The following is a 23,856-nucleotide window of genomic DNA, read 5'->3' as shown; positions in this document are numbered from 1 at the left end:
GGGTCTTGCTGAGCATTTTCCCTGTTCCATTTGAGAGACAGACGACGAACGTGTAAATAGTTAGTAGTAGTATTTATTGCACATGATCGATATATACGTTGCTGCTGTTGTGTTCACCTCACAAGGATGTTCTCGGTAGTGAAAAAGAGTACGCTGAGACTCTCAGCGTAGGAACCTCTCAGCCTGAGAGGTTCCTCTTCCAAAAACTGGTATGTGGGTTTAGAAGTTAAACTCGCATACAATATTCGGCAATTATACATGTATTAATACAGCCTTCCGTAAACTGTACCTATGGAAGGAGCTAAATGAGCGGATTAGGGGCGTCAAATCTTGGGTTTGGTGTCCCCAATGGGGACTCACCATAGTTCTGGTTCGCACTGACTTTCCTGTTCACTATTGGAATCAGTGGCAGCCGAGCACAAGGTCACTAAGGTCCGAGTATGCGTTTCCAAGTCTTCGTGGTCCTCGTGCTAGTCACCTTGGCTTCAAGCCTCACCACCGCTGAAAGGAGCGTCCAGATCAGAGGCGACCACGGTGACAACCATCTCAAGGGCAGTCGAAAGCTAACTGCAGCCGAAGAATGGCTGGCGAGTGTCGATAACGAGGAGAGAGGGTTTTCGTTGTCGTCACCGAGGGGTCTGGTCAGCAAGTTAAAGGCGAAGATAAGCACGAAAAAGTTCGCTGGCGCCAAGACCGAGACGCTCTCGAATTCGCAGATCAAGACTGTCTCGAGAGAAGTGGCAAAAGAGGTCAACAAGAACCCCAAGGCGTGGCCTGTTATCAAGAAAGGCTTGAAGATTCTGTACGGCACACTGCTCTTCACACTCATCGCTACTGGTGTCTACGCGATGCTCCAAGCGATGAACAATTACAAGTAGTTTTGCTGATCTCCCGCGGTAAATGTATACGGTCAATATTAGTTTTGCTTACACAATAGCGAGTAAATAGGCTGTCGACACGAAGTGGCACGGAGAAATATGACGGATTCTTTCCCGAATCTCTGCAGTGTGACGCCGTTCTTCTTCCTATTTCGGCTGGGCGAGCACACCTCGCTGAATACTCGTTGTGCTCGACACTGCAGTAGTTCTTTCTACTGTTAGACTCGATCAGCGTCACAGGCACTCCCCAAAGCCATCCAGTCTCTTGAGGTTTACGAATGTCCGATGGAGAATTTCCTTTGAGCCGTGTCCTGACTTCGGGGCATTTTCAGGCGAGGACAGCGACGACTGGAGTCACCCTTGTCAGCCTTCTTGAAGGAATGCCACTCCAACTTCTGCTTCCCAAGCTGGAAAATCAATGAAGCAGGTGAAGTGGCTGTTGAGACCTGCGGTATCCCAACGTCCTTCGCGTATTCTGCAATCATGACAGCCACCCCAATATACGGAGGATCCGTCAGCGCATCAACCGACGTCACCACCGCTTCCTCGCCGCCTCAAAGAGCTTTTTGATCACTTTAGTCATAATGAGCTTTTTAGTCTTGTTTGGTCCGTATACTCTCCAGCTCAAAACATTTAGGCGGTACAGTGTACCGTTGTTTTTTCCACCAATCGCATTACACCACTAGCTCAGCCAGTCAACATCATACCCACATAGCATGGCGTCGACCAAGGTGTTCGGCGGGTACCATGCCATCGCGCTACCGCTGCCGCACAGCTCGTTCCAGCGTTTCATCTACGCCAAGCAGCACGACGCCAAGCCTGGTTCTCATACTGAGTCCGTTCTCGCCACTGGTCGCACCGCGTACGTTGTGAATCTGCCTGTTCATGCGTCTGAGAAATGGCTGCGCGCGTGTTTGGAGCCTCTGGGCGCCATCCAGCACGTCGTAGCGGGATCAGGAGGTCTATTCGACGAAGAAGACGAGGAAGAAGATGATTTAAATGAAAACGCGGTCAACCGCACGGCCCACGTAGTGTTTAAAACCGAGGAATCGCTGGACAAGATGCTACAGGCGGACGCTCTGGAGACGCCTGCACCGAGTAAACCCTGTGGACTGCAAGGTGGAGTAAATTGCGCTCAATTGAAGAAGACAATGAGGTACTGACGCTGATAATTAATGTGCAGCGTATGCGGCCAAGTACCGTCGCAACCGTCCGGGATTATCGGTGATCAAGGAGATGACAGACCGCTACATGGCGTCGTTCGACGAGATGGAGGCGGAAGACTTGCGTCGTCGCGAGGAGCTGAAGAGCCAGGTGGATGACGACGGATTCCAAACGGTAGTAAACACCAAGAAGCGCGGTATTGTGCAGACGGAGGAGGTGCTGGCCAGACCTGCCAAGAAGCAGAAGAGCAAGGAGCTCGACAACTTTTACAGGTTCCAGACGCGCGAGAAGAAGCGAGATCGTACGTTGATTTACAGGGTTTTTTATTGTACTCATGTCGTGAGATGCTTACCAAAAGGTGTTTTTTATTTTTGTTTAAAACAGAACTCAAAACACTTCGTGAACGGTTTGAAGAGGATCGTCAGCTGGTAGAGAAGATGAAGAAGGCCAACAAGTTCAGACCCGAGTAAAGCCATATCTCTCAACAAGTGACTCTTTTTACGTAGACGATACCACAGTCTTCAGTGCCAGTAGCCATCATATCTCTTTAGATCTTGACCACGTTGTCGTAGAGCGGTACGTCGCCAGCCTCGGAGAAATACTCGAGGAACTCACGCACCTTGGTGGGCCACTCGACGCCCTTGACGAGCGTAAGACCGCGCAGACGACCGAACAGATCCAGATCGTCGTAGCTCAGCTCGGCGTTGACCGAGTGGTTCGAGTGCAGCATAAGCTCGAGTTCCTTGAGCAGCTGGTTGACCTGCTTAACGATCTCCGGGGACTTAGCGAGGTTCTCGCTAAACGAGCCGAAGCTCTTCTCCTTCTTGTTTTTAAAGTAGTCGCGAGACTCCTTAAGCGTGAACTCAGGCAGCGGCGCGGCGTGGAAGCGCGGCAGGAAGAGCGTCGTGAAGAGCGGCATGACTGTGTCGTACCATTTGGCCAGATCCTCGCGACCCGAGGCGGGTTTGAGGATGGGGCCGTCGCCGTAGTGTTCGTCCACGTACTTAACGACGTCCCAGCTCTCCGGGAACGGCTTCTCGCCCACGGGCACGAAGATCGGAGCCTGTTTCGAGCCTACGAGGCCGATGGGCGTGGCCTCATCGTGACTGGCCAGGAATAGAACGTCGTACTTGACCTTCTTGAGCCCGAGAGCTACGCGCGCACGGCAGCAGAACGGGCAGTGGTCGTAGATGTACAACTGCGGCTGTCCGGACAAGGCGGGGGTCGACATGGCGTGAAGGAGCTTGGCAACTGGGAGGCGGATTCGATTGTGACGAGGCTGCTTAGATCACTGTACATCGGAATTAAGCGGAGTGGATCCTTACACAAAACCTTGTTTGCAGCACTTTCCCTTCATCGATAGCAGGATTTTGCTGCAGAGTTCATCACTGATGATAGCAGCGATGAACTGATAACTTGCATCGCTCTGTGGCAGTATTTTGAGTCTTGTGGCGTTCGTCTATCGATGTTATTAGTGGGGGGATTGTTTTACCGGGGGAGTCTGCGGAAACCTATGAAATGCAAGTGTATCACTGCAATTAATCAAGAACGAGCTTCTGTGTAAGCCATTTGCTCTAAAGAAGGACGAGTCTCGTCACGAGAACGATCGTGTTTCCTGGTCTCTGGCGTGTTGTGAGGCTAAGGCTAAACACGCCATGATCGAATCGTGCGCAAGTTGAAGATGCAATACCGGCTCAATCAGATATCCATTGATACGATCATCTTAGACAGGCTCCGCCATAATCGGCACAGTTCAACCGTAATCGTCACATTCCCGAGAGCAGCATGGAGCTTGGTGCGAGTCTTGGCGCCGCCATGCACTCCACGGCAATGTGCTGGGCCGCGTCCGAGGGAAACCTGGAGGCGATGCGTCGGCTGCGCGAGGAGCATGGAGCCGACGTGAACGTTGCCGACTACGACAAGCGGTAGAGCACCAATCTTTTCTCTCCTGCGTTGCTCAAAACCTCAGCTTTTCCCGTATTTTCAATTCAAATTGTTAGAACGCCGCTGCATATCGCCGTGAGTGACGAGCAATTGGAGATGGTAGACTATCTGTTGCAATGTGGAGCCAACGCGGAGGCACTGGACCGCTGGGGGCGATCTCCCATCGACTGCGCCGTCGAGACGAAAAATGTAGCCATCTTACGGGTCCTGGAACGTGAAAATTACGGTCGCAGGGGCAAAATTTCGCTGCTCGAGGATGGCAGCAAGTTGCCCTCAACTGACGAGACCGAGGGGTTGAGACGGTCAGTGGTGAAATGCTCGAGGGCAACGTTGAAATCGACTGACTTACTAAATCTGTGGCAAACGCAGGATCCAGTCCAATGTTGACGTTTCCTCTTTCTTCCAAGCCGTGCAGGAGGGAAACACGGAGAAAGTCAAGCGCTCATGGCTCAGCGGCATGGAGGTGAATGCGACAGATGAGCTCGGACGCACCTCGCTGCATGTAGCGGTGGAGAACGGACAATTGGGCGTCATTGAATTGCTACTATCTGCCGGGGTGAACACTAATGTGGTGGACTCTCAAGGACGCTCCCCTATCAGCATAGCCCTGGAGAAGCAGCAATTCGCCATCGCAGAGATGCTGCGAGCCCACCAGAAAAAGAAACTCGTAAATCGCCACATCAAGAGCAGCGAGGACGAACACAATATCGCACTAGCATTTCGAGCCACCAAGCGAGGGGATATGGACAAACTCAAGCAATTGGTCCCAGAATTGGTACGACCTGATATGGAGGACTATGATCTACGCACGCTGCTACACGTCGCAAGTGCGGAAGGACATTTGCAGATTGCCAAGTATTTGGTGGATTGCGGAGCGAATGTCAACTTACTGGATCGATGGGGCTCGTCCCCGTTATCAGACGCTGTCGACTTTGCACATAATGAACTGGCCAAGTTTCTCATTGCCAACCACGCTACCGAGAGCGGATTCCGTGCGACAGTTGCAGTCGACCATATCGACAACGCGACGCTGGCTGGAGCGTTGGAGTTTACGCTTCGAGTTATCACAAGGGTACATGAAAATTATTTTTTTTTAGATATTTGTATTTTTTTACTAACACTTGTATGTAGGATCCGTGGTTGATGGGCCAAGTGCACTGTCCGGTATTGGACGATGACAACAATTGCGTGTTAGTGACACACAGTATCTGGCAGAAAAACAATTTAGCTGTTCAAAGACAGCATAAATCTGGAGGAATATTGTCTCCTAGGGCATCTAAGAACCAGCCGATCGATACTGCAGCGTTGTGGAGCGATGCTATTCAGAAGTACCGCAAAGTGTCGTCCATCATCATGATTGATCCCGGTCAGGGTCACATCGGAGACGTTTTCAGTGGCCAACACCCGGAGTGGCTCGATCTACACGCAGCCCAGCAGTCTCAGTTCTTTCTATTGCCACACGCTCGACAAGCAGGCATCCAAACGGTGGTATCCGTTCCGATGATCTGCAAAATGTCCACGGTGGCTGTGTTATCGTGGTATTCCGACCGCGTGCTGTCCGAAGATCAGCACGAACTGCAGCGTATCCAGCGCGTTGTGCGCTCCGTGATGATTCTGTCCACACTTCGCCAGGATCTGCAAAGCGCTGCGTCTTCGAAGCTCGGCGTCGGACGCATTCCTCGATTCCAATACTGCCAGACTCTGGACAATGCAATCACAACCAATGGAGAGCTTACAGACTCGTCGATTCAGCGCGAAGACTGTGAGTATTGTTATATTTTAATTCATTTTTTGTAATGTACTAACTGCTGTATTTTGCAAATTTAGTGAACGTTTGTGACACAATTCCACTAGCGCTAGAATGGGGTTTATTTGACATGGTGGATACACTGGCAACTTCGATGAGTAGCGAAGATCACGCTGCTGTGGTTCCGATTTTGCATTCTTTGGTCATGCTGCTTCAGAATGGACTATTTAATGAGGCAATGCATGAACATGGTCACGGTGAAGCTGATAAACAGAGCGAAGATTCATCTCTTAAGCGTGTGATTGAGGAGTGTGATGGCAAGATCCGAACTAAGTGGGCATTGCTGGGACATCTCAAGTATTATTTGCAGTACCTGTATACTGTGAGTCCCACAGAGGCGGAATTATTCTCTGACGTTCATGAATTATCTCACAATGTGGAGAGATATCTGAAAAATCCAAGCGACGATAAGGCGAATGATGATAACGAAAGCTCTGGCAATGACGATATGGAGATTGATGACGGCTCAGCGACATCAACAGCTACAGAACCTGCACCCTCTGCCCCAGACTGCGTCCTGTGCAAGTACAATGTCCCAGGTGAGTCGAATAAAAGCACCATTTCCCGATAAAATTCTAACATTTATGTTGCAGGACACATCCATCCTGGCCGAGAGCCGATCCCTGCAACACCCGCTGCACCAAAACTGGCACCATTCCACACGAAGACTTCAAAATCTCCACACGGTAAGAGTCACAACTTTCTCGTAATTTATCTGGTAATTTATCTGGGCTAATACTTACATTCTTTCTGGCAGGTGAGAAGTTGTTTGGACACGCAGAAAACCCCAAGTCTCCTGTATACCGCCAGATTGAACAGGTAAGCTTGACTACTGCTTTGTACCTTCACACGTTAACTGTATTCGGTACGTTGCATAGTTGTTGGAGAAACTCGAGACCGAGTACGATGCTTTCGAGCGGAAGGCAGAACTGGCCGATTGTCGCGACGGAGCGAAACCTGCCACATTCACTTCGAGTGACTTGTACGATGCCATCGGCGCTGCCCACGATACCCCCATAACCCGAAGGAATTCGACGGATAACCCGCGTAAACAATTGCTGGACGTCATCAACGAGATTATGCATGACACTTCGTGCGTAATCACACGTGAGCAGCTATTTGCATTGCACAAGTGTCTACTCCCGGCTTCGAGCGGCCAGGCTGGCGTGCTGCGAACGGATCTGGCTGTCGGATACGCCTCTCCTCGGATCTATCGCGTGTTCATCCCAGCTGGAGAGATCGAGGACGCGTTGGACAAACTCATCGATACGCTTAACGATACCAGTAACTGGGAGCAGCGTCCGCTGCTCTGTGCCTACTACGCATTCGCAGTGCTAGTGTTCTACATCCACCCATTCCATGACGGTAACGGACGTTGCGCTCGGCTGCTGGGCAATTTGGTAGCCAAGAAGCTCGGCTTCCCTCCATTATTGCGCGCTGCCGACAAGACCATCCAAGTGCCGGAATTCCTGCAAAAGGCCATCGTGACAATGGAAATCATCCGCAATAGCCGTCGACAGACTCGTCAGGCACGCATGCTCTCCACACGCAGAGAGAACTCGTCCATGTGGTTCTGAGCCGGCTATACTTGTACTAGTCTTGCTGTACAGGGACTCTTGAGGTCCGAGGAAAACGTGTGCAAATGAATATATATCGTTTCGAAAATTTAAAGATTAGGATATAGTGCCTGAAGGAAAGTAGAGATCAAATAGCGCTGATACTTGGGAGCTGAAATTGTTGGAACAACATTCTATTTAATCAGAATGGCATTGATTTGAACTCGACGTGGTCTGGGCACTGCTTTCCGCCTCTCGTGCTCCCAACAGCTTGCTATGGCACACCGATGGACAGACATTTTTGTCCATCTGCCGTCTCTAAACCAGCAACCGTCGTTACTATCTGAGAATTGAAGGGTAAGCGTCCGAACAAATCACGTTTTAATAGCTGCTGGAAGAGAAAGAAGATATTCAAGCCGTGATTGAAGAAATCCAGACATCGGTGAAGCTGAACAGATTGCAAGGTTGAACGGGGCCCTGATGGTCTGGATGGGAACGGGACGAATTGGGACCGTATCGAGAGGTGCTCGTGGTCAAGCAAGACAAGAGCAAGAAAGACGGCGCATCACACTGCAGCGATTCAGAAGAAAGTCTATCTCTCAAATGTGTCCATGCCCAGCAGAATACAACTGGTACAAGTCCTGCAGTGGCTGGGATTGTCGTTGCGGCAGCCATGTCGCGTCGGATGCAAGCTGAAAAGTTTAGACTTTGATGTCCAAGAAAAAAATCCCATTGCGTGCATAAGCCTAGTAAGTGCTTGTTTAATGAAGTGACTAGCCTCTTTTGTGCCTTCGTGCCTTCAGCTCACAAAGTTCTCCAAAAACACTTGGATGCTGTAAGATAATAACTAAAATCAGTCCGAAAATTCTATCAAGCCCAATCAGGATCATTCGGGAACCCTTCAAAGTCGAACTCCTCTTCAGAACGAAACAACACTTGTCGAAGCACCGGAGGGACCGCAAACGAAAATGTTACTCAGCATCAACTGGTCCAGTCTGCCTAGCGACGGTGACATCTTACGGCTTCTCTTTCTACCCGCTTTTTCTGTTTTCTGGTGCCCCACCACACTCAGAAACGCAATCTTGACTTGAATCGTGCTCGGTCAATGGGCTGGACATGAAACCTCGTAAACTTGCTAGCAAAGTTAGCATATATGGGAGGTACGATCACATTCAAGCGCTCTTTTCAATGAACGGTTAACTTCCAGTATCTGCAATAGAGCATTCAAATCCGCTTTGTATCGTGTTGTATCGGACCGATGAGGAACTGCACCGGCCAGCCATTTAGTCGCTAAACGGACGCGAATTTGGTGCACGCACTTAGTGAGAAGACTATCGGTGTTCATCAACTCTTGCGATAATGTGGACACATCTTGCCAAATACACGAGACAGATGGAAGCTCCACCTGATCGTTAGCTCGATAGTCGCGCAAACGTCCACAACGGATCCATGGAGTCTCAATTCCAGGAGATTGGGGCAGCTCTGAAGGATCAAGGCGTCACCAACCAGTTCTCGTCTTCTTTGAAGGGTCTAAATTCTCAACGAAGGCCCCACAGTCTCTAATAAATTCGGTAGACCCTCATCAGCTTCAGCGAAATCTGATCTCTAGAGACGTAATTCCCGGCGGTTCGGTACATTTACCGTCCGAATCCGTTGAAAATTCCAGATCTTGGCGTCGAACCTGACACCGTCCACAACCAGAAATCATGGAGTTAATCCACTCTGAAGGTCCGAACAAATAGCAAAGGGGAATCAAATATTAGAGGATAAAAGTCTTCAATAGGTTGACCTCGTGCATCGAACTGCCAGCGCCGTCTCGCTCATGAACCAATCCATGAGCCCTGTCAATGAGAATTTCTTCCAGATGAGGAGACGGCAGAACAGTGGCGAAGTTATCGGCGTCTTCCACACTCAAGTGGCCGACAGAATCTAGAACTAGATGTTCTAGAATTGAGTGCTTACGAGCACGATGAGAGAACAGCCCATACGCCAGCCACTTCCACCAATGCACACTTTCTAAATGGTTATCTGGTTCGACCTCTAACGCAATCGAGAGGTCCTTGGTCATGTGGTTTACCACTAGTGCCGAACACATGGCCTCGCTGAGCTAAGGGCAGTTCGTGGTTACTACATTCCAGCAGAGCTCGTTCAGGTTGGAGAGGGTTTCACGCTTCAGACGGCAAATAGAGCTTGTGTCGCACGCCCCACTACTCCGTCGTGACGAATTGAAGACGACGAATTACTTTTATCTATACATTTCTTTGTTGTAATGTAATCACTGGCCGGACCAGGTGCATGTATACTGCGGTACGTACAGTAAACGCATTATGGTTAAGGTGACCGTGAACTCTCGTAGGATATACTTACGGTTGTTATCTGTATCTGTGGTTCATTTCTCAATTTGCTCCCCGATACGATGCTTCTCCGCGTCCTCGTAGGTGTGACTGCCGTCATTTTTTTCATCATAGGCGTCAACGCAACCCAGTCAAAAGGTTTCCCATCAGTTAGTTCCTATACTTCGAGAGGAACCTCTGTCTATGCTGCGAGGTTCTTAAGAACTGACGATAACCACAGCGAGGAGAGAGGGGTTGCCGTGCCAATCATAGAAAAGTTCAAATCTTTGGTTACAACTTCGATAGTGACCCCAGAGAAGCTTCAGAGCTGGCTCGACAAGAGAAAATCTGCAGCCACGGTGTTCACACGCATGCGTCTTAAGAAGTCCGAGTCGCTGTTCTCTGAACCCCAATTCAGTGCCTGGATCCGATACGTCGACGATTTAAATAAACTGTCCAAGGAGGAGGTGTCTGCGGTCTCGATACTGATTGCCCACTACGGAGACGAAATACTGTATGAAATGATTCTCAAGGCCAAGGAGGTCGCAGGGATGGAGAGACTCGCAGCAAGACTTCAAGCGGAGCAAATGAAGCATTGGATCATCAATCGAAAGAATCCGGACGAAGTATATGAATTGTTCCACCTCCACTGGCCGCTACTATCAAGCGTTCTCATCAACCCTAATTTCCCTGCCTGGGTCAAATACGTAGACGACTTAAATGCAAAACATCCCGAAGCCCACATATCGACGATCTCAACGCTGAGAAAGCAACAGGGTTTAAACGATCCTATATTGGTCCATTTGATTGGAGAAGCGAAAGCAGTGGAAGGATTCAAAAGCGCCGCCACCAAAGTGGAGGACGATCTGATTGACGCCTGGCTAAACGCTGCAAAATCTCCAGATAATGCACTGGCTGAGCTCGGGTTTAGTACAGCAACGTATAACATTTTGGGTAACCCGGCGTTGGACACTTGGATCAAGTACACAGATGCTTTCAACAGGAAATATCCCGACAAGGGAACAACAATGTTCGAGACGTTCGTGCGGATGTATGGGGAAGACAAGCTGGCTTTGATGGTTACTGCAGCGAAAAAGAATGAGAATACGGATGATATCGCCAGGGAGCTGGAATCTGCACTGCTTAAAAAATGGTTGAGCAGTGGAAAGACTATTGACGATGTCTACTGGATACTGAGACTTTACTTGTCAAGGTATGATTTCTCCGACAGATCCAATCTCAGCATTTGGGTCTCGTACCTGAATACCGTCGTCACTGACAACCCCAGCAAGGTGTCTGAAGTGTTCACATATTTGAAAAAGAACAGTGAAACCCACAAAGCTCTTCTTCGAATCCTTGCAATAGCCAGGAAATTCCCCAAATTGGAAAGCGCTGCAGCGAAGTTACAGATGGAGACGCTTCAGCAAATTTTCGCGAGTGGAATATCTGTTTCGGCTACTAGGGTTTGATATAGGACACAACATTCTCAGCAAACCTCTGTTCAAGGAGTGGATGGATTACGCAATAGGTTTCTACAAGGAGAACACAAAGAAACAAGAGTCGTGGTTCAAAGTGCTTCGTACGTATTATGCAGACGTTGATATTACCTCCATGATCAACAAGGCCATGCAAAATCCAAGCACAGTGGAAATTGTCAGAAAGACGGAGAGTGCATGAATTAAGCATCATCTAGACGCGCAGACGACTCCAGCCAAGATGTTCGCTATGTTCCGCCTCCACGGAGCAGGACACGAAACTCTGGCTAGCACAGAATTCGCAAAATGGGTCAGCTATCTGAACGAGTTTAACAAACGATATCCCCACCAGAAGGAGACAATCATCGAGGGCCTCCGGGCTAACTACATTGACAGGGTTCTAGTTCCACTGCTCAGTTCAGCAAAGCAAAACTCCAGGACGGAGAAACTAGCCGCAAAATTGCAGGATGATCTGATCAACCATTGGCTAGCTGCTAAGCTGGAGCCAGCAACGCTGGTGTCAAACCTCGGCAAGGTGGAGAGTGCTGATGAAATGATACAGCGTTTTGGCAAGAAACTAACCGAGATGCCCGGGAATACATCTTAAGACGCGCCGTGCTACCTTCAGGGTCAAACCAAAACGCAAGAAATATGTCGCCTCGTCTTCCAGATTTCCTGTCAGTTTTTATGCTGAGAAAACCAACCAACATTCCTCTAGAAAAAAGAAGAGAAATAAATGCCAAGATAAAACGTTAACAAAGGGTTAATAGTTGTTTTGTATTCTTTTTTTTTACTTTTTCTTGCCCATCAACGTGTAAACTGGCTGTTCAGCTGTGCATCAGACACGAAGTGGCTGCCTCCGCCACAACGCCACCCACTGCCAGACTTGTACCAGTTGAAGCCTGCTGGGCATGGACAAATCTGACGAATTTTCTCCTGAATCGCTGCAGCATGGCGTCGTTCTTCTTCCAACTTTTCCTGAGCACGCCGTCTCTCTTCCTCCCTCGTCGCTTCATCACGAGCACGTTTTAGCGCCTCCAGATGCGCTGCATGGGCCTCTTTGGCGCGTTCCAATTCCTCCCAATCCTCGTCCGAAACACCAGGGTCCCGTTCCACCTTGCGCTCTTTCTCAACTTCATCCGTGTCTGGGTCTTCTTCAGCATCCACTTCGATCATCTCAGCAGCAGCTGAAAGAGCTTCGTGCTCTTCCTCTTCAAGCGTTACTTGTTCAGGTTCTAACCATTCAACCAACTCGGACAGCGTCTGCTGTGTAGGAGGTTGTTGGTCTTGCGTTCTAACCATCGAATTGTCGCTAGGTACAGACGATTGCGAGAGCACTGGTCCATCTGGTGGACGCCGAGCAGCGAGGATAATCTCGCCTGCCTTCGCTGCATCGTCTGCTGTGATCGTACGAACTTCCTCAACCTCGTCGTACACGCGCTGTGCTCGACACTGCAGTAGCTCCTTCCACACTCTCACTGCGTCACGACCATTTCCAAATCCATCCAATTTCTTAAGCTCTACGAATATCTGCTGCAGTACACTGTCAGCTCCGTGTCCCAACGTAATATCCTCCTTGTCAGCCTTCGCTTGAAGGAATGCCACTCCATCCTCCGCTTCCCAGTCCGGGAAATCAATGAAGCGGGTAAATCGACTTTTAAGACCAGCGTTGCGGTTCAACATAACGTCCATATCCTTCGGGTATCCTGCAATCACGATAACCATCCCCGCATACGAAGGATCTGTCATTGCAGCCACTAACGTCGTCATCGCTTCCTCGCCATACATGCCCTTACCAAGCTCATACGCTTCATCGATGAAGAGCACACCGCCCTTGGCCTCCACAAGCTTCTCCGTTACCTTCGTCTTCGTCTGGCCTAGACATTCTCCAGTTAGATCCAACCCTGACGTCTCGACGAACTTCGTCGTTCCTAACGCACTCATTGCATGCAGAATCTGTGCCATCACACGTGCAACTGTCGTTTTTCCTGTACCAGGGGAGCCTCGGAACACAAAGTGGCCGATCTCGGGACGTGTCGAGCCTTCCCGCTCTGCCACTGCCATCTCCATCTTCAAGCGAGTCAACTGGTCTCGGATTTGGTCCATGCGATACAGTTCGTCTAGCAGCTTCATTGGATCTTCGTCGGCTACGCCCTTACCTGGAACACCGCCACCTCTGCGTGCAGCCAGAATGGCTTCACCTGCTTGTTCAGCGTCACTTTCCGTAATGGTTCGCTCCTCTTCGGGCTCATTCACTACTCGCTGAGATCGACATTGTTGCAGCCCCTTCCAGACTCGAACTGCATCTCGCCCATTACCAAAATTGCTCAGTTTCTTAAGCTCCACGAACGTTTTTTGCAGTGATAAGACGGCCTCGCTTTCGACTTCAAAGTTCTCGCTTTCTGCCTTCTCACTCAAGAACACCACTGCATCTTGTGCCTCCCAATCAGGAAAGTCGATAAACCGAGTGAATCTGCTCTTCAGTCCTACATTGCGATCCAACATTTGGTCCATATCCTTCGGGTATCCAGCTATGATAATGACCATACCGACGTACGAAGGATCCGTCATTGCAGCCACCAACGTCGTCATGGCTTCCTCTCCGTACGTTCCCTTGCCCAACTCGTATGCTTCGTCAATAAACAACAGTCCACCCTTCGCTTCGCCGAGTTTATCCGTCACTTTCTGCTTTGTCTGTCCGACATGTTGAGCGGTGAGGTCCAATCCTGAAGTTTCAACGAGTTTTGTCGTTGCCAAGACACCCATACCATGCAAAATCTCCGCCATGACGCGAGCAACCGTGGTTTTTCCGGTGCCAGGAGAGCCACGGAATACAAAGTGGCCAACTTCTGGGAGTCCAGAGCCTTCACGGTCTGCAACGATCATTTGGTTGCGAAGCTGAACCAACTGTTCCTTGATCTCGTCCATGCGGTACAGCTTATCCAGCAACTGGATTGGGTCTTTCTGTTCCTTTGATTTATATCCAGATACATCGACACCAACGTCTTCCAGTGTTAATACGGTCAATCCATTCACCATCGGACGACTCATAGCCTTGCCCATTGCATGTTTCAGCAATTGTTCCACAGCACCAGCATTGCCAAAGTTCGGCTGGGTCTTCTGGAGCGCCAACTGCTTGAGCAGAGCCTCAGCTACTTCATACGGACACGTCACGCTGCGTTTCGCGCAATTCCACTCCAGAATATCCAGCAGTTCATGCTCCGTGTAGTCCTCAAAGTGGAAGGCATACTGTGGGGGGAAGCGTCGCATCAAACCGGGGTTCTGCGTCCGTAACATCTCCAGCATCTCGTGCTCATACCCGATCAATAGCACAGCCAAGTCGTCACTCTCTGTACCTTGTACCTTCTCAACCAGCACGTCCAGGACCTGTTTGCCGTACATGTTGTCATTCAAGTTGTAGGCTTCATCAATCACCAGCACTTTACCCTTCGCCATGTCCAAGATCTGCGACGTCTTCGTTTGCGATTCACCGACATGGCTGCCGATAAAATCACCCGCTGTCTTCTTTACGACTTCACCATTGCTCAAAAAATGAAGCGCCTTCAAAACACGTCCATAGTATCCTGCACACGTTGTTTTGCCCGTGCCAGGATTGCCCAAGAACAATCGGTTGAGACACAGCGGTACCGTTTCTTGGCCTTTCAGTTCACGCTCGTAATTCTCGTCACTGATCTGCACCAGCTTCTTCATTTCCTCCTTTATTTTGTGCCATCCAGTCTTCTCCTCCACTTCGTCCAGTACAGCTTGCAACTTCGGGTTCGTCGACGGCCGGTCTCCCAGTAAATCCACTGTTTTAAACTTGAGAGTACGGTCAAAGTCCTCGCGTGCCATGGCCTCTTTCACTGCTTGATCAAATAATTTACGGACAGCTCGCGCATTCCCGAACCCTTTGCGTCCCGCTGCTCTAACAAGGCGTCTACAAGCCACATTTGCGATAGCCTTCTCGTACTCCCAGCCACGATCTTGCGCTATGCCATCCCACACAACCTCCAGCTCCTTTGCATCGAAGTCTTCGAACATTATTTCTTCGAAACGTGACGGCAAACCGTCATTATAAGCGTACAATTTCTTCTGGATATCATCTTCATAGCCTGCGAGAATGATAGAGAGATCGTCTCGCTTGTCTTCAGCTGCAGTCAGCAACTCGGCCACAATCGGTTTACCTTTGAAATCGCCTACAGGGTCCAGCTCGTACGCTTCGTCGATGAATAAAACGCCACCCGAAGCTTTGTTAAGTTTCAAGCGGAATTCAGCAGCGCCATCGTCCTTTAACTGTTGAGCGGTACACTCCACGAACATATTGGTTCTGCGAATCCTCGAGTCTTTCAAGATCTCGGCGAATAAGCGAGCAACTGTAGTTTTTCCAGTACCAGGATTACCCATGAAGCAATAGTTAAACGACATCGCGTTCTTCTTGCGCTGACTCGCCGATAGCTGCTGTAACATCATCGCATTCCTGAACATATTCACCGCTGCTTGTTTCACTTTCTTTAGTCCAACCAGCTTCAGAAGCTTTTCCATTGCTTCAGATCGACAGCCATATTGGCTCTTTAAACTCTCCCATTTGTCTTCCACGGACGCTGAACCGGAGACGACAGGACCGGATGTAGCAGCTTGGCCCATCGTGGTTTGTACTAGCCGCTGTTCGGCTTCATTTAACCACAAGCTGCTGGCTTCGGTATACAGCGAAGAGAACAGTTGAAGAAGTTTTCGTTGAACATTTGACGACTGTGATTGACTTGAGCGAACCGCTAAGCGTGCGAGAGCTACGATAACGAGCGGGTGAGCGTATCCACCTGTCTCGCACATTCGCGTCACGTATTCCTCCAGTTTTGAGCGTGTCTCGCTGGTATCCTGCTTCCGAACAGCGAGCAGCTCCAGCGCCAAGAACAAATTGCCATCTTCTTTCAAATTTCCTTGAGACTGTAGATTTTGTACGTACTTGATGCCACCGAATGGATTCTTGGACTGCGTTGAGTCGGATATACTAACCGGCATAAAATTCAACTTTGAGATTAGAGTCTTCTCCATGCGCAGCGGGATCGCCTCTGCAGCTCCAGTTGATAGAGATTTTCCATCCCATGGATACCACACGTTCAGCTTCTCGAACAACGGGCTCACCGATGCAGCCAACACCCGTAGCTTGTCCATATCTTCGTCCGAAATAACGGTGGGTGACTGGTTGATAGCGGTTTTCTCTTCATCTCCGGTCGTGACTCCTGTCGGCTTCTTGAAAGAAATCTTCGAAGGCTGCTGATTAACTTGGCTTTTCTCCGACAGGTAGCTCATGATAGTCTCTCGATTCGCATCCGTGATCTCCACTCGATGGACGGGGAACAATGCGTAAGGATGCCAAACAATCCAAGCGCCACCTTTCTTACCAGCCTTCGCATCCCGATAAAGCGCATCATACCCGTGCGATGACTGGCGACTAACCCATGTTCGGATGTTACTCCCGTTCTTCCCTTTGTTTTTAGGGATATCAGTAGGATTCTCAAGAGACTTTGCAGAGTAAAGCTGGCCAAAGACGATAGATGCTTTGCCGCTCACAACACGCTCGAAATTCTCTTGAGTGGCTTCGTAAACTTCGATTCCGTTTAAAGTCTGCTGGCTTCCAAAATCCTTCATCTCAAACTTGTCAATCTCTTGTCCTTGTAGCTTTCGGTTTAGTACCACGAACATTGGGATCTCTAGCGGCAAAAAGAGGGGGTTAGACCACTCTACCCCAGAACTTAAGCCGGTTTTGAACCTCTCCAGAAGTTTTAGCTTCCGAATGAGAAATTCTCGTTTGCTGGATAAACTCATGGTAATATGTGTCACTCCAGTCATTTCGGGAAGAATTCGAGCTGTTTCAGGCGACCACAGATTGAGTTTCGTATCGCTCAAGACGCGCTGCGTGTCCTTGATCACAGTATCCAAGCGTGTACTCGAGCAACTCGGACAGTCTGACGGAAATCCTTTACTGCACAATCGCAGCGAAAACGAATGTCCTTGGGAACACTGCCATTCCGATTCCGTCGTGCACTGTACAGCGTTGGCTGACGCTTTGCACGGTACGGTGACTTTACTACCACAGCTCGTGAAATTCCAGCAGGGTTTCTCAACAGACTCGTCGCAGACAACGCTGTCCACTTCATCCGAACATTTCATCGCAGCATCGTGGCCGCACTTCAGCTGCTTCAATATCCGAACACTGCAAGGGGCTGGCGTTTCCTTGTCCTGCAGAAGTTTAAACGCATCGCAGCACTTCATCTCGACATCGTGTCCACACGTCGTGGTCCTACGGTATCGCACGGGAGCTGTACAGTTCTTTAGCACCGATCTCAAAGCAGTCGGTCGAGCTCCAGGAAGAAGCAACGTGTCCTCCACCACGCTGTCGTCGTGTAAAAGTTGGATCGAAGGCGTCTGCGCTCGCCATGGTTGCCATCCTTTCAAGTGCTTGTTTAAATGACACGGTAGACGCACCACGTGACCACAGATCGGTAACGAAGCAGACACCAATTCCTCGCACCTGGTAATAATATGACGAGCTTCACTGCACTTCATCTTGGTCTTGTGACCACAAGCACGAGCATACGTCACCTCGTGGGTGCAATGAACATTAAGTCCATAGCTGTGGTAGTTGCTGGAATCGCCTTCGTTCACAGTGTCTAGCGGTTCAATATCGTCTGGATTTCCTAAATACTGCGCGACCTTGTGATGGAGTCTCTTCTCCTCGAAACAGGTCATAGAGCACTCATGGCCACACTCTGGATTCGACACCACAACTTGTTCCTGACAACGTGACGGACTCTGAGCCAGCTCGAACGCTCGCTCGCATCTGACCATCTCATAGTGACCACAACGTCGTTGAAATTTTACCGTTCGCTTGCAAAAGTAATCTTTCGGGCCGTACGACTCTCCTTCTTCGACAAAGTCCATCGTTGGGCAGGGCTCTCCAGTCCATGTTTGCAACTGCTCAGCTGCAGGACAGGCGACAACCGTCTCGTGCCCACACCGAGGCAACGACACTCTCACCTTCTCCTTGCAGGTATATCGTCGCATTTGGCTAATATAGTCCTGGCGATCGTGGCACAATTGAATCACGGTATGTTCGCAACTGGGCGTGTATTCCACCTTCTCTGTGCATGGAGGAGCGTGGCCCTTGGAATACCGATCGAGTTCGTTGCACGTGCACTTTAGAATGTGCTTACACTCAGGGTATACATACGGCATGATGGCTTCTTTGTTGCACACAGGCCATGAAGACCGTCCAGCTTCAATCTCAGTATGCGAGTAGCACTTCATCTTTTGGTGATGACCACAGCGAAGACTCACGTCCACGCTAATATCACACTGGTACTTCTTCAGAGACTCATCGATAGGACGTTTCGACGAACCCGTCACAGCAGAGCACTTGAGTATGCGCGGGTGGCGTCTACACGGTGACTCAACTTCCACGCTGCAGTTCTTGTTATGCTTGTTCACTTGAGGCCAGTGACACATGAGGCCGCACTCGTGAGAACATGAGAGTTCAACTGAGCACACGATGGTGCAGAATCCGAGCTTTAGGTCGCATTCGTCCTTTGCCAAAGCCACTGACTCTCGATGTTCCGGACAACAGATCGGAAGCGCAGCGCCGACTCGTGTTCCTTTGTGTGTTGTACACTCAAGTGCCTCCGTGTTGTCGGACTCTGCGTCTTTCTCAAGAAGCTCGAACGTTTTCTTCCAATGTATCGTCTCGCCAAAGTACTCGACGTTGCCCACGACGTACATGCCCAAACGTGCGCGACTCAGCAAGACGATCATGCGGTTCTGGAGCTTCACGAACGGCGTGCGAGACTTGCCGTCAATCACCAGCGAAATTATCACGATATCCGCTTCATCGCCTTGGAAACGGTCTACAGTCGACAAGAAACACGAAGGAACAGGTCGCGGATCTTGTCCCTTTGTCATCATTTTGAGACCATACATATCCATCAGCATCTTCCGCATCAGCATCAACTGACCCTTGTACGGAGTGAGCACAGCAATGGACTGAGCAGGCACACCACAATGGACGAGATACTGGACCAACTTGCACGTCATCTTCGCCTCCTGTTGGTTCACTCGGGACAGGCCGACCGACGCTCGCTCCTGTCTACCCGAGTGCGTCCAAAAGAAAACATGTGGAGATACACCAGGTACTTCTCGTCCTCCACCTTCACAGGCATCCAGCAGCGGTACCATTCCCTGACTCCTCTTGGCACCTCCAATGGTTTTCGTTGAACAGACTTCATGGTCTTCAATCGTCGTGATCTCGTCGTAAAAACTGCGAGTAAGATCGCAGATATTCTTGCGCATTCGACGCTGGATTGACAGAACTGAAGACGGGACTTCATTACCTCGTGGTGCACTAATCAATCGTTCAAACATCGATATGTTGATCTTGTTGACTCGTTCAAAGTCGATCTTGCCCATAACTGAAGGTTGAAGCTGCATGTGGTCTCCGATCATCTCCAGCTTCCGAGTAGATGAGCTGAAGCATGACACTAGAAGTGGTTCCATCACTTCTGAAGCTTCTTCAACCAAAATTGCAAAGGGGTTAGTCGTTCGAATGGCTTCAAGGCGAGACACGCAGCCCGTGATCGTTCCTCCAATCACAGATTTGCCCTCGTAAACACGAGAATTCGCACGAAGGATCTCGCGCTGCAATTCCACTTTCAGATCTTCGAGCTGCTTGACGAATGCATGTTGCAAGCGCGTGTTAAGATCACCCCACAAGTTCAAAACGGAAAAGAGAGCGTTCCACCGCTCCTCGAGTGTCATATCCCAATGCCATTCATGGGGCCGAATCAACTGATCCGAAGATGTCCACGGAGCCTTCTCTTCCTCCACCAACTCCTCGACGTCGATCTCTTCTTCAACGTCTTCGTCTTCGACTTCAAAAACGTCGCGCATATGCTGCAAGTGCTCGGACTCCTCCACTTCGTCCTCGTTGTCGTATTGGACAGCGTCCACAAAATCGCCCACGTCCTCGTCGCTATCTAAACTCCACAAATCGTCACTCCTCGCTGTTGTGTCAATTGTTGTGGCTTCCTCCACGCTAGGTTGATCAAGCTCGGATGGCTGAAGAGGTAGGCATTCCAGAGATGCATCCGTTGTTGGAAGGGCTTCAGTCTCCTCTTCCGTCTTCTCTTGGACATCGGCCTTCGGCAACAACAATTCACGAGACTTCAAAACAGGCAAGTCTCCTGGGACTACTGGTAGGTTGCTACGCCCTACGTGATCTCTGCAGAAATTGGACCCCGATAAAGGCTTTCCTTTGCATGGCTTCCCCTTTCTCGTTTTTGCCATACAGTTGTCAGTACTTGCTTGAGCCATGCGTTCAGATAACGTTATCGCTTCGGTGTGATGGCTGCCACAATACTCTCCTGTTGTGGCAATCTCGCTGCATGATTCGCCTTGTTTCAGTATCCACTTGCAATACAGATCTTCGGCGTGTATCTTGCAGTAAGAAGAGTTGGGCTCCGCAACTTCGGCGCACATTCCATCAAGACCCCAACAAAGTGTATGCCGGTCGCACGCGTTCCGAGGTGGCTCCTCTACAGCAACGCCAGCCTTCTCGTCTCGAGCCAAGCACACGAAGCAAGCGTGCTCTTCGCAAAATAGTTGGACGTCATTTATCCGGCAATTCTTGCATTTTTCAGCTGAACACAAGTGGCGTTCACAAAACAACCGTTTCTGAACAACTGCGTCGAGGCAGAAATGTTCGCCGTCTTGTGTGAACTTGCATGAATGCTCTCGACAGTATTTGCTCGCCTCAAAACTCACGTTTAAGCACGATTCGGAGTACGTGCACGCGGGGAGCGGACAAAACCCTGAAATCCACTGGTACAACACTTCCATGGGATCAATGGCAGGGTCATAGTGCTTGATACCCTCGTGCAATACTGCAATATCAGCATTAGACAACATCGGTTTCGCCACCATCATTCGTTGCACGATCTCAATCAAAGAATGATGTTCAGTGATGGCTGGCGCCACGCTCACAATGTCATGACTCTCACCACCACTCTCGTTAAACTTTTCTTCGGTGTCTTCGATATCCAACGCCTTGCCGTTGATGTCTACGTTCATACTTTCCGTCAGCTTCAGCAACATCGCCACTGCTGATGACACAGCTGGAACTCCACCTTGGACAGTTTTCCATTCCTCAGGACTTAACGATTCTGTGCCGCTAGCGACAATTGTCTGTGCCTCATGAATGGGCGTAAAGCAGTCACTGAACTTGTGCCACTGGTCGCGTAGGTCTTGGCAATCCTCGATCCGTTTGGAGACCCCGCGAACACTGGGATCGGAGAAGGCAACATTGCGTTCACGATACGGCTCCAGTTCTGGTTCACTACATCCTCCACCAATTCTGACGAGCTTCTTGAAGCCGTTATTGAGGTAATATTTCCCAAAGTAAACGCCGCGTTTCGAGGTATGGTCCAGCGTAGGCTCCGATCGCAGCAGATCCAGCAGAAACTCGTCAATCGCGTGGTTCTTGTACGACAGAACTAGAATAGGAGGATCCCCAATTTCGCGGTTCTTGAGCTTCCACAAGTCACGAATGATGAGCAAAGCGCGCACAACGATGACACCCAAGTAAGACTTGCCAGTACCGGGTGGACCTTGAGTACAATGCACGGGGTACATCAACGCCTCTGCAAAGCTCCTCAGCTGACCGGGATCGAGGGTCGCGTTTTGCACCAGTAACAGCAATGAGCTCTCCAACCGGCTGCGTAGTGCTCCATCTCGGCGGATATCAATGATAGGATCCAGTAGTGACAGTTGAATAACCTCCCGGATCAATACGCGCGTCGATAGAGCAGCAATTTCCATAATGGAATCAGCGTCGTCACTATCGCTGTCATCATGAGCTGCTCGTGAGTCGAAGCTTGGTCCAAAGCTCACATGGCGGCACAGGTTGAGTAAAGCACCGTTCTGGAATGGCACGGGCATCTGACGTTGCTTCTCCAGCGCTTTCAACACTGGAATGAACTCTGGAACGAACGTCTGGCAATCGATAATTGCTACTGCATCTCCGACAGCAGGATTGTGAGTCTGCAAGGCATTACCCGGTTCATCGAGATACTGGAGTAGACGCAACGTTAGACGCCCTCGTTCGCGAGCCTTGTATTCATCAAAACTCTTGCCTTGGAAGATAATTTCAGCCCAGTAAATCTCGTCCGTGGCTCTGAGTGAAGCCTCACGGTTGGCAAGTCTCACGATTCCAATCAAGTTGGGACTAGACAGCCGCTTCGTCGTCCTCCAGTGAATGGGCTTCAGCGGTGGGCGACGTGAAGCCACCTGCTCGATCGACATTGTTCCGTCGTACTTAACGTTGGCAATGAATCCATCATAGATGTGTGTCGAAGCATACTTGGACGGTGGTCCACGAAGGCGCTGCTGGTATTCACCCGCACATTTACTGCAATACCCTTTGGTGTGTAGTCTGTGAGCACAGACGAAGGTCGCGAACCGATCACACTGTGAGTTTCTGCAATGAATCGACGACTTCTTCTCCGGGAACGGCCACAGTGGTTGATCACAGACTTTGTCCCCCGTTTTCACGGTGCAGTGTGGCAACAACGCGTTGTTCCCTTCAACGAACGGCATGCCGATCCACAGTTCCACGACTGTCCGGAAATACTCGTCACTGCTGTCGTACACTCGTCCTTCATTACTACGAGGAAGCTGCAGTTTTGGAAGCAGCGCCGGCTGGAAATTCTTGTAGTCTGCTAGCCACGTCACCGTCGGATGGCGCCAATCGGGTGCAGCCACTCCTTGCTCTGTCTCCGTTGCCTCCCGTTTCTTCACCTTAATACTCCACGATTTATCAATCTCGTTAAGTAAAATTGTTAGTCGATCGCGTGCTGGACGATGGGTTTTCAGTCGGACGTTCAAACTCGTGTCTGCCTCTGCAATCATCTCGTCCAGAGCCTCTTTAACGTCGTCTCTCTTCAGATCCCACGTGAACTTCAGCAAGCCCCTGATGACCCGTTCAACCAGTTCAACGCCCTCGAGAGTTCCGTCGTTGCCATCCAATGCTTCATCGTCCCCTCCATCCTGCGTCGTTTGGCTCAGTAACGTACTCACCGCCTTGCTGATAGCAGGGAGAGGAGGTGGTGCGATTGAAGCTGAAAACGGCAGTCTTGATATTGCCGACAGCAGTATCTTCAGTGCATCCAGAGGAAGACTCTCCACACTTTGCCAACAACTAAGCCAGGACTTGTCCATTTGCTCGATTGTCGCCTTCAACTTATGATTCGGACAGTTCTTCAACACCGAGCGAATGAACTGGAGGTTCGACGGATTGGACGGAAGTTGAAATCGTGCGGCGCGAGCACCTCCCGATCTCCCTCCTTGGGATCCAGTGGACGGCCGTGGTGGTGGATCCGATCCACGACCACGGCCTCGCCCACCACTTCGGCTGTTGTCTCGACCCCGTCCTCGACCACCACCCTGGTTACGCTTATCACGGTTACCAGGTCCTCGTCCCCCTTGTCTTCCACCACGACGGCCACCATCACGACCTCCGACCATCTTAGCTTCGATTTTCTAGTCTTCTTCCTCTTCTGATCTGTGCTCGGGGAGGAAGATTTCCGAGTGAGAGATGAGTGGGTCAGATCCATCAATATGATGTTTGACAATACCACAGTTGCCAACTGCCCG

The 23,856-nt window shown here is 50.1% G+C and overlaps 8 protein-coding genes across 13 annotated transcripts; 5 read left to right on the top strand and 3 right to left on the bottom strand.

The window, feature by feature from the left end:
• Nucleotides 1-340: 340 nt before the first annotated feature.
• On the top strand, nucleotides 341-1,010 carry PPTG_03525 (hypothetical protein). The gene has a single exon (XM_008896204.1). It carries the CDS (start codon nucleotides 441-443, stop codon nucleotides 876-878), a length of 438 nt encoding a protein of 145 aa, XP_008894452.1. The 5' UTR covers nucleotides 341-440; the 3' UTR covers nucleotides 879-1,010.
• On the bottom strand, nucleotides 824-3,306 carry PPTG_03523 (GrxB family glutaredoxin). Its single transcript, XM_008896202.1, has one exon. It carries the CDS (start codon nucleotides 3,271-3,273, stop codon nucleotides 2,590-2,592), a length of 684 nt encoding a protein of 227 aa, XP_008894450.1. The 5' UTR covers nucleotides 3,274-3,306; the 3' UTR covers nucleotides 824-2,589.
• On the top strand, nucleotides 1,567-2,866 carry PPTG_03524 (hypothetical protein). The gene is made up of 3 exons (XM_008896203.1): nucleotides 1,567-1,997; nucleotides 2,062-2,343; nucleotides 2,427-2,866. Exons 1-3 carry the CDS (start codon nucleotides 1,595-1,597, stop codon nucleotides 2,510-2,512), a joined length of 771 nt encoding a protein of 256 aa, XP_008894451.1. The 5' UTR covers nucleotides 1,567-1,594; the 3' UTR covers nucleotides 2,513-2,866.
• A 435-nt stretch (nucleotides 3,307-3,741) lies between the features above and the next one.
• On the top strand, nucleotides 3,742-7,498 carry PPTG_03522 (hypothetical protein). 6 transcript variants are annotated; one of them, XM_008896196.1, is made up of 8 exons: nucleotides 3,742-3,967; nucleotides 4,043-4,288; nucleotides 4,356-5,058; nucleotides 5,118-5,748; nucleotides 5,814-6,332; nucleotides 6,387-6,479; nucleotides 6,551-6,612; nucleotides 6,672-7,498. In XM_008896196.1, the coding sequence occupies exons 1-8, from the start codon at nucleotides 3,828-3,830 to the stop codon at nucleotides 7,368-7,370; spliced, it is 3,093 nt and encodes a 1,030-aa protein (XP_008894444.1). In that variant the 5' UTR covers nucleotides 3,742-3,827; the 3' UTR covers nucleotides 7,371-7,498. The 6 variants fall into 6 exon arrangements, with proteins under 6 accessions (XP_008894444.1, XP_008894448.1, XP_008894447.1 ...); XM_008896200.1 differs by having other exon boundaries at nucleotides 6,551-7,498; XM_008896199.1 differs by having other exon boundaries at nucleotides 4,043-5,058.
• A 1,610-nt stretch (nucleotides 7,499-9,108) lies between these two features.
• PPTG_03521 (hypothetical protein) lies at nucleotides 9,109-9,444 on the bottom strand (the record flags this gene model as incomplete). The annotated part of the gene is made up of 1 exon (XM_008896195.1): nucleotides 9,109-9,444. One exon carries the CDS (start codon nucleotides 9,442-9,444, stop codon nucleotides 9,109-9,111), a length of 336 nt encoding a protein of 111 aa, XP_008894443.1.
• A 609-nt stretch (nucleotides 9,445-10,053) lies between these two features.
• On the top strand, nucleotides 10,054-11,151 carry PPTG_03520 (hypothetical protein; the record flags this gene model as incomplete). Its single annotated transcript, XM_008896194.1, has 1 exon — nucleotides 10,054-11,151. One exon carries the CDS (start codon nucleotides 10,054-10,056, stop codon nucleotides 11,149-11,151), a length of 1,098 nt encoding a protein of 365 aa, XP_008894442.1.
• Nucleotides 11,152-11,398: 247 nt separating this feature from the next.
• Nucleotides 11,399-11,764, top strand: PPTG_03519 (hypothetical protein; the record flags this gene model as incomplete). Its single annotated transcript, XM_008896193.1, has 1 exon — nucleotides 11,399-11,764. One exon carries the CDS (start codon nucleotides 11,399-11,401, stop codon nucleotides 11,762-11,764), a length of 366 nt encoding a protein of 121 aa, XP_008894441.1.
• A 200-nt stretch (nucleotides 11,765-11,964) lies between these two features.
• On the bottom strand, nucleotides 11,965-23,727 carry PPTG_03518 (hypothetical protein; the record flags this gene model as incomplete). The annotated part of the gene is made up of 1 exon (XM_008896192.1): nucleotides 11,965-23,727. The coding sequence occupies one exon, from the start codon at nucleotides 23,725-23,727 to the stop codon at nucleotides 11,965-11,967; it is 11,763 nt and encodes a 3,920-aa protein (XP_008894440.1).
• Nucleotides 23,728-23,856: the final 129 nt, after the last annotated feature.

The sequence above is a fragment of the Phytophthora parasitica genome (genome assembly GCF_000247585.1).
Source record: "Phytophthora parasitica INRA-310 unplaced genomic scaffold supercont2.4, whole genome shotgun sequence".
NCBI lineage: Eukaryota > Oomycota > Peronosporomycetes > Peronosporales > Peronosporaceae > Phytophthora > Phytophthora nicotianae.
The sequence above is the reverse complement of the archived record's forward strand: the minus strand, read 5'-3'. Positions and strand labels throughout refer to the sequence as shown.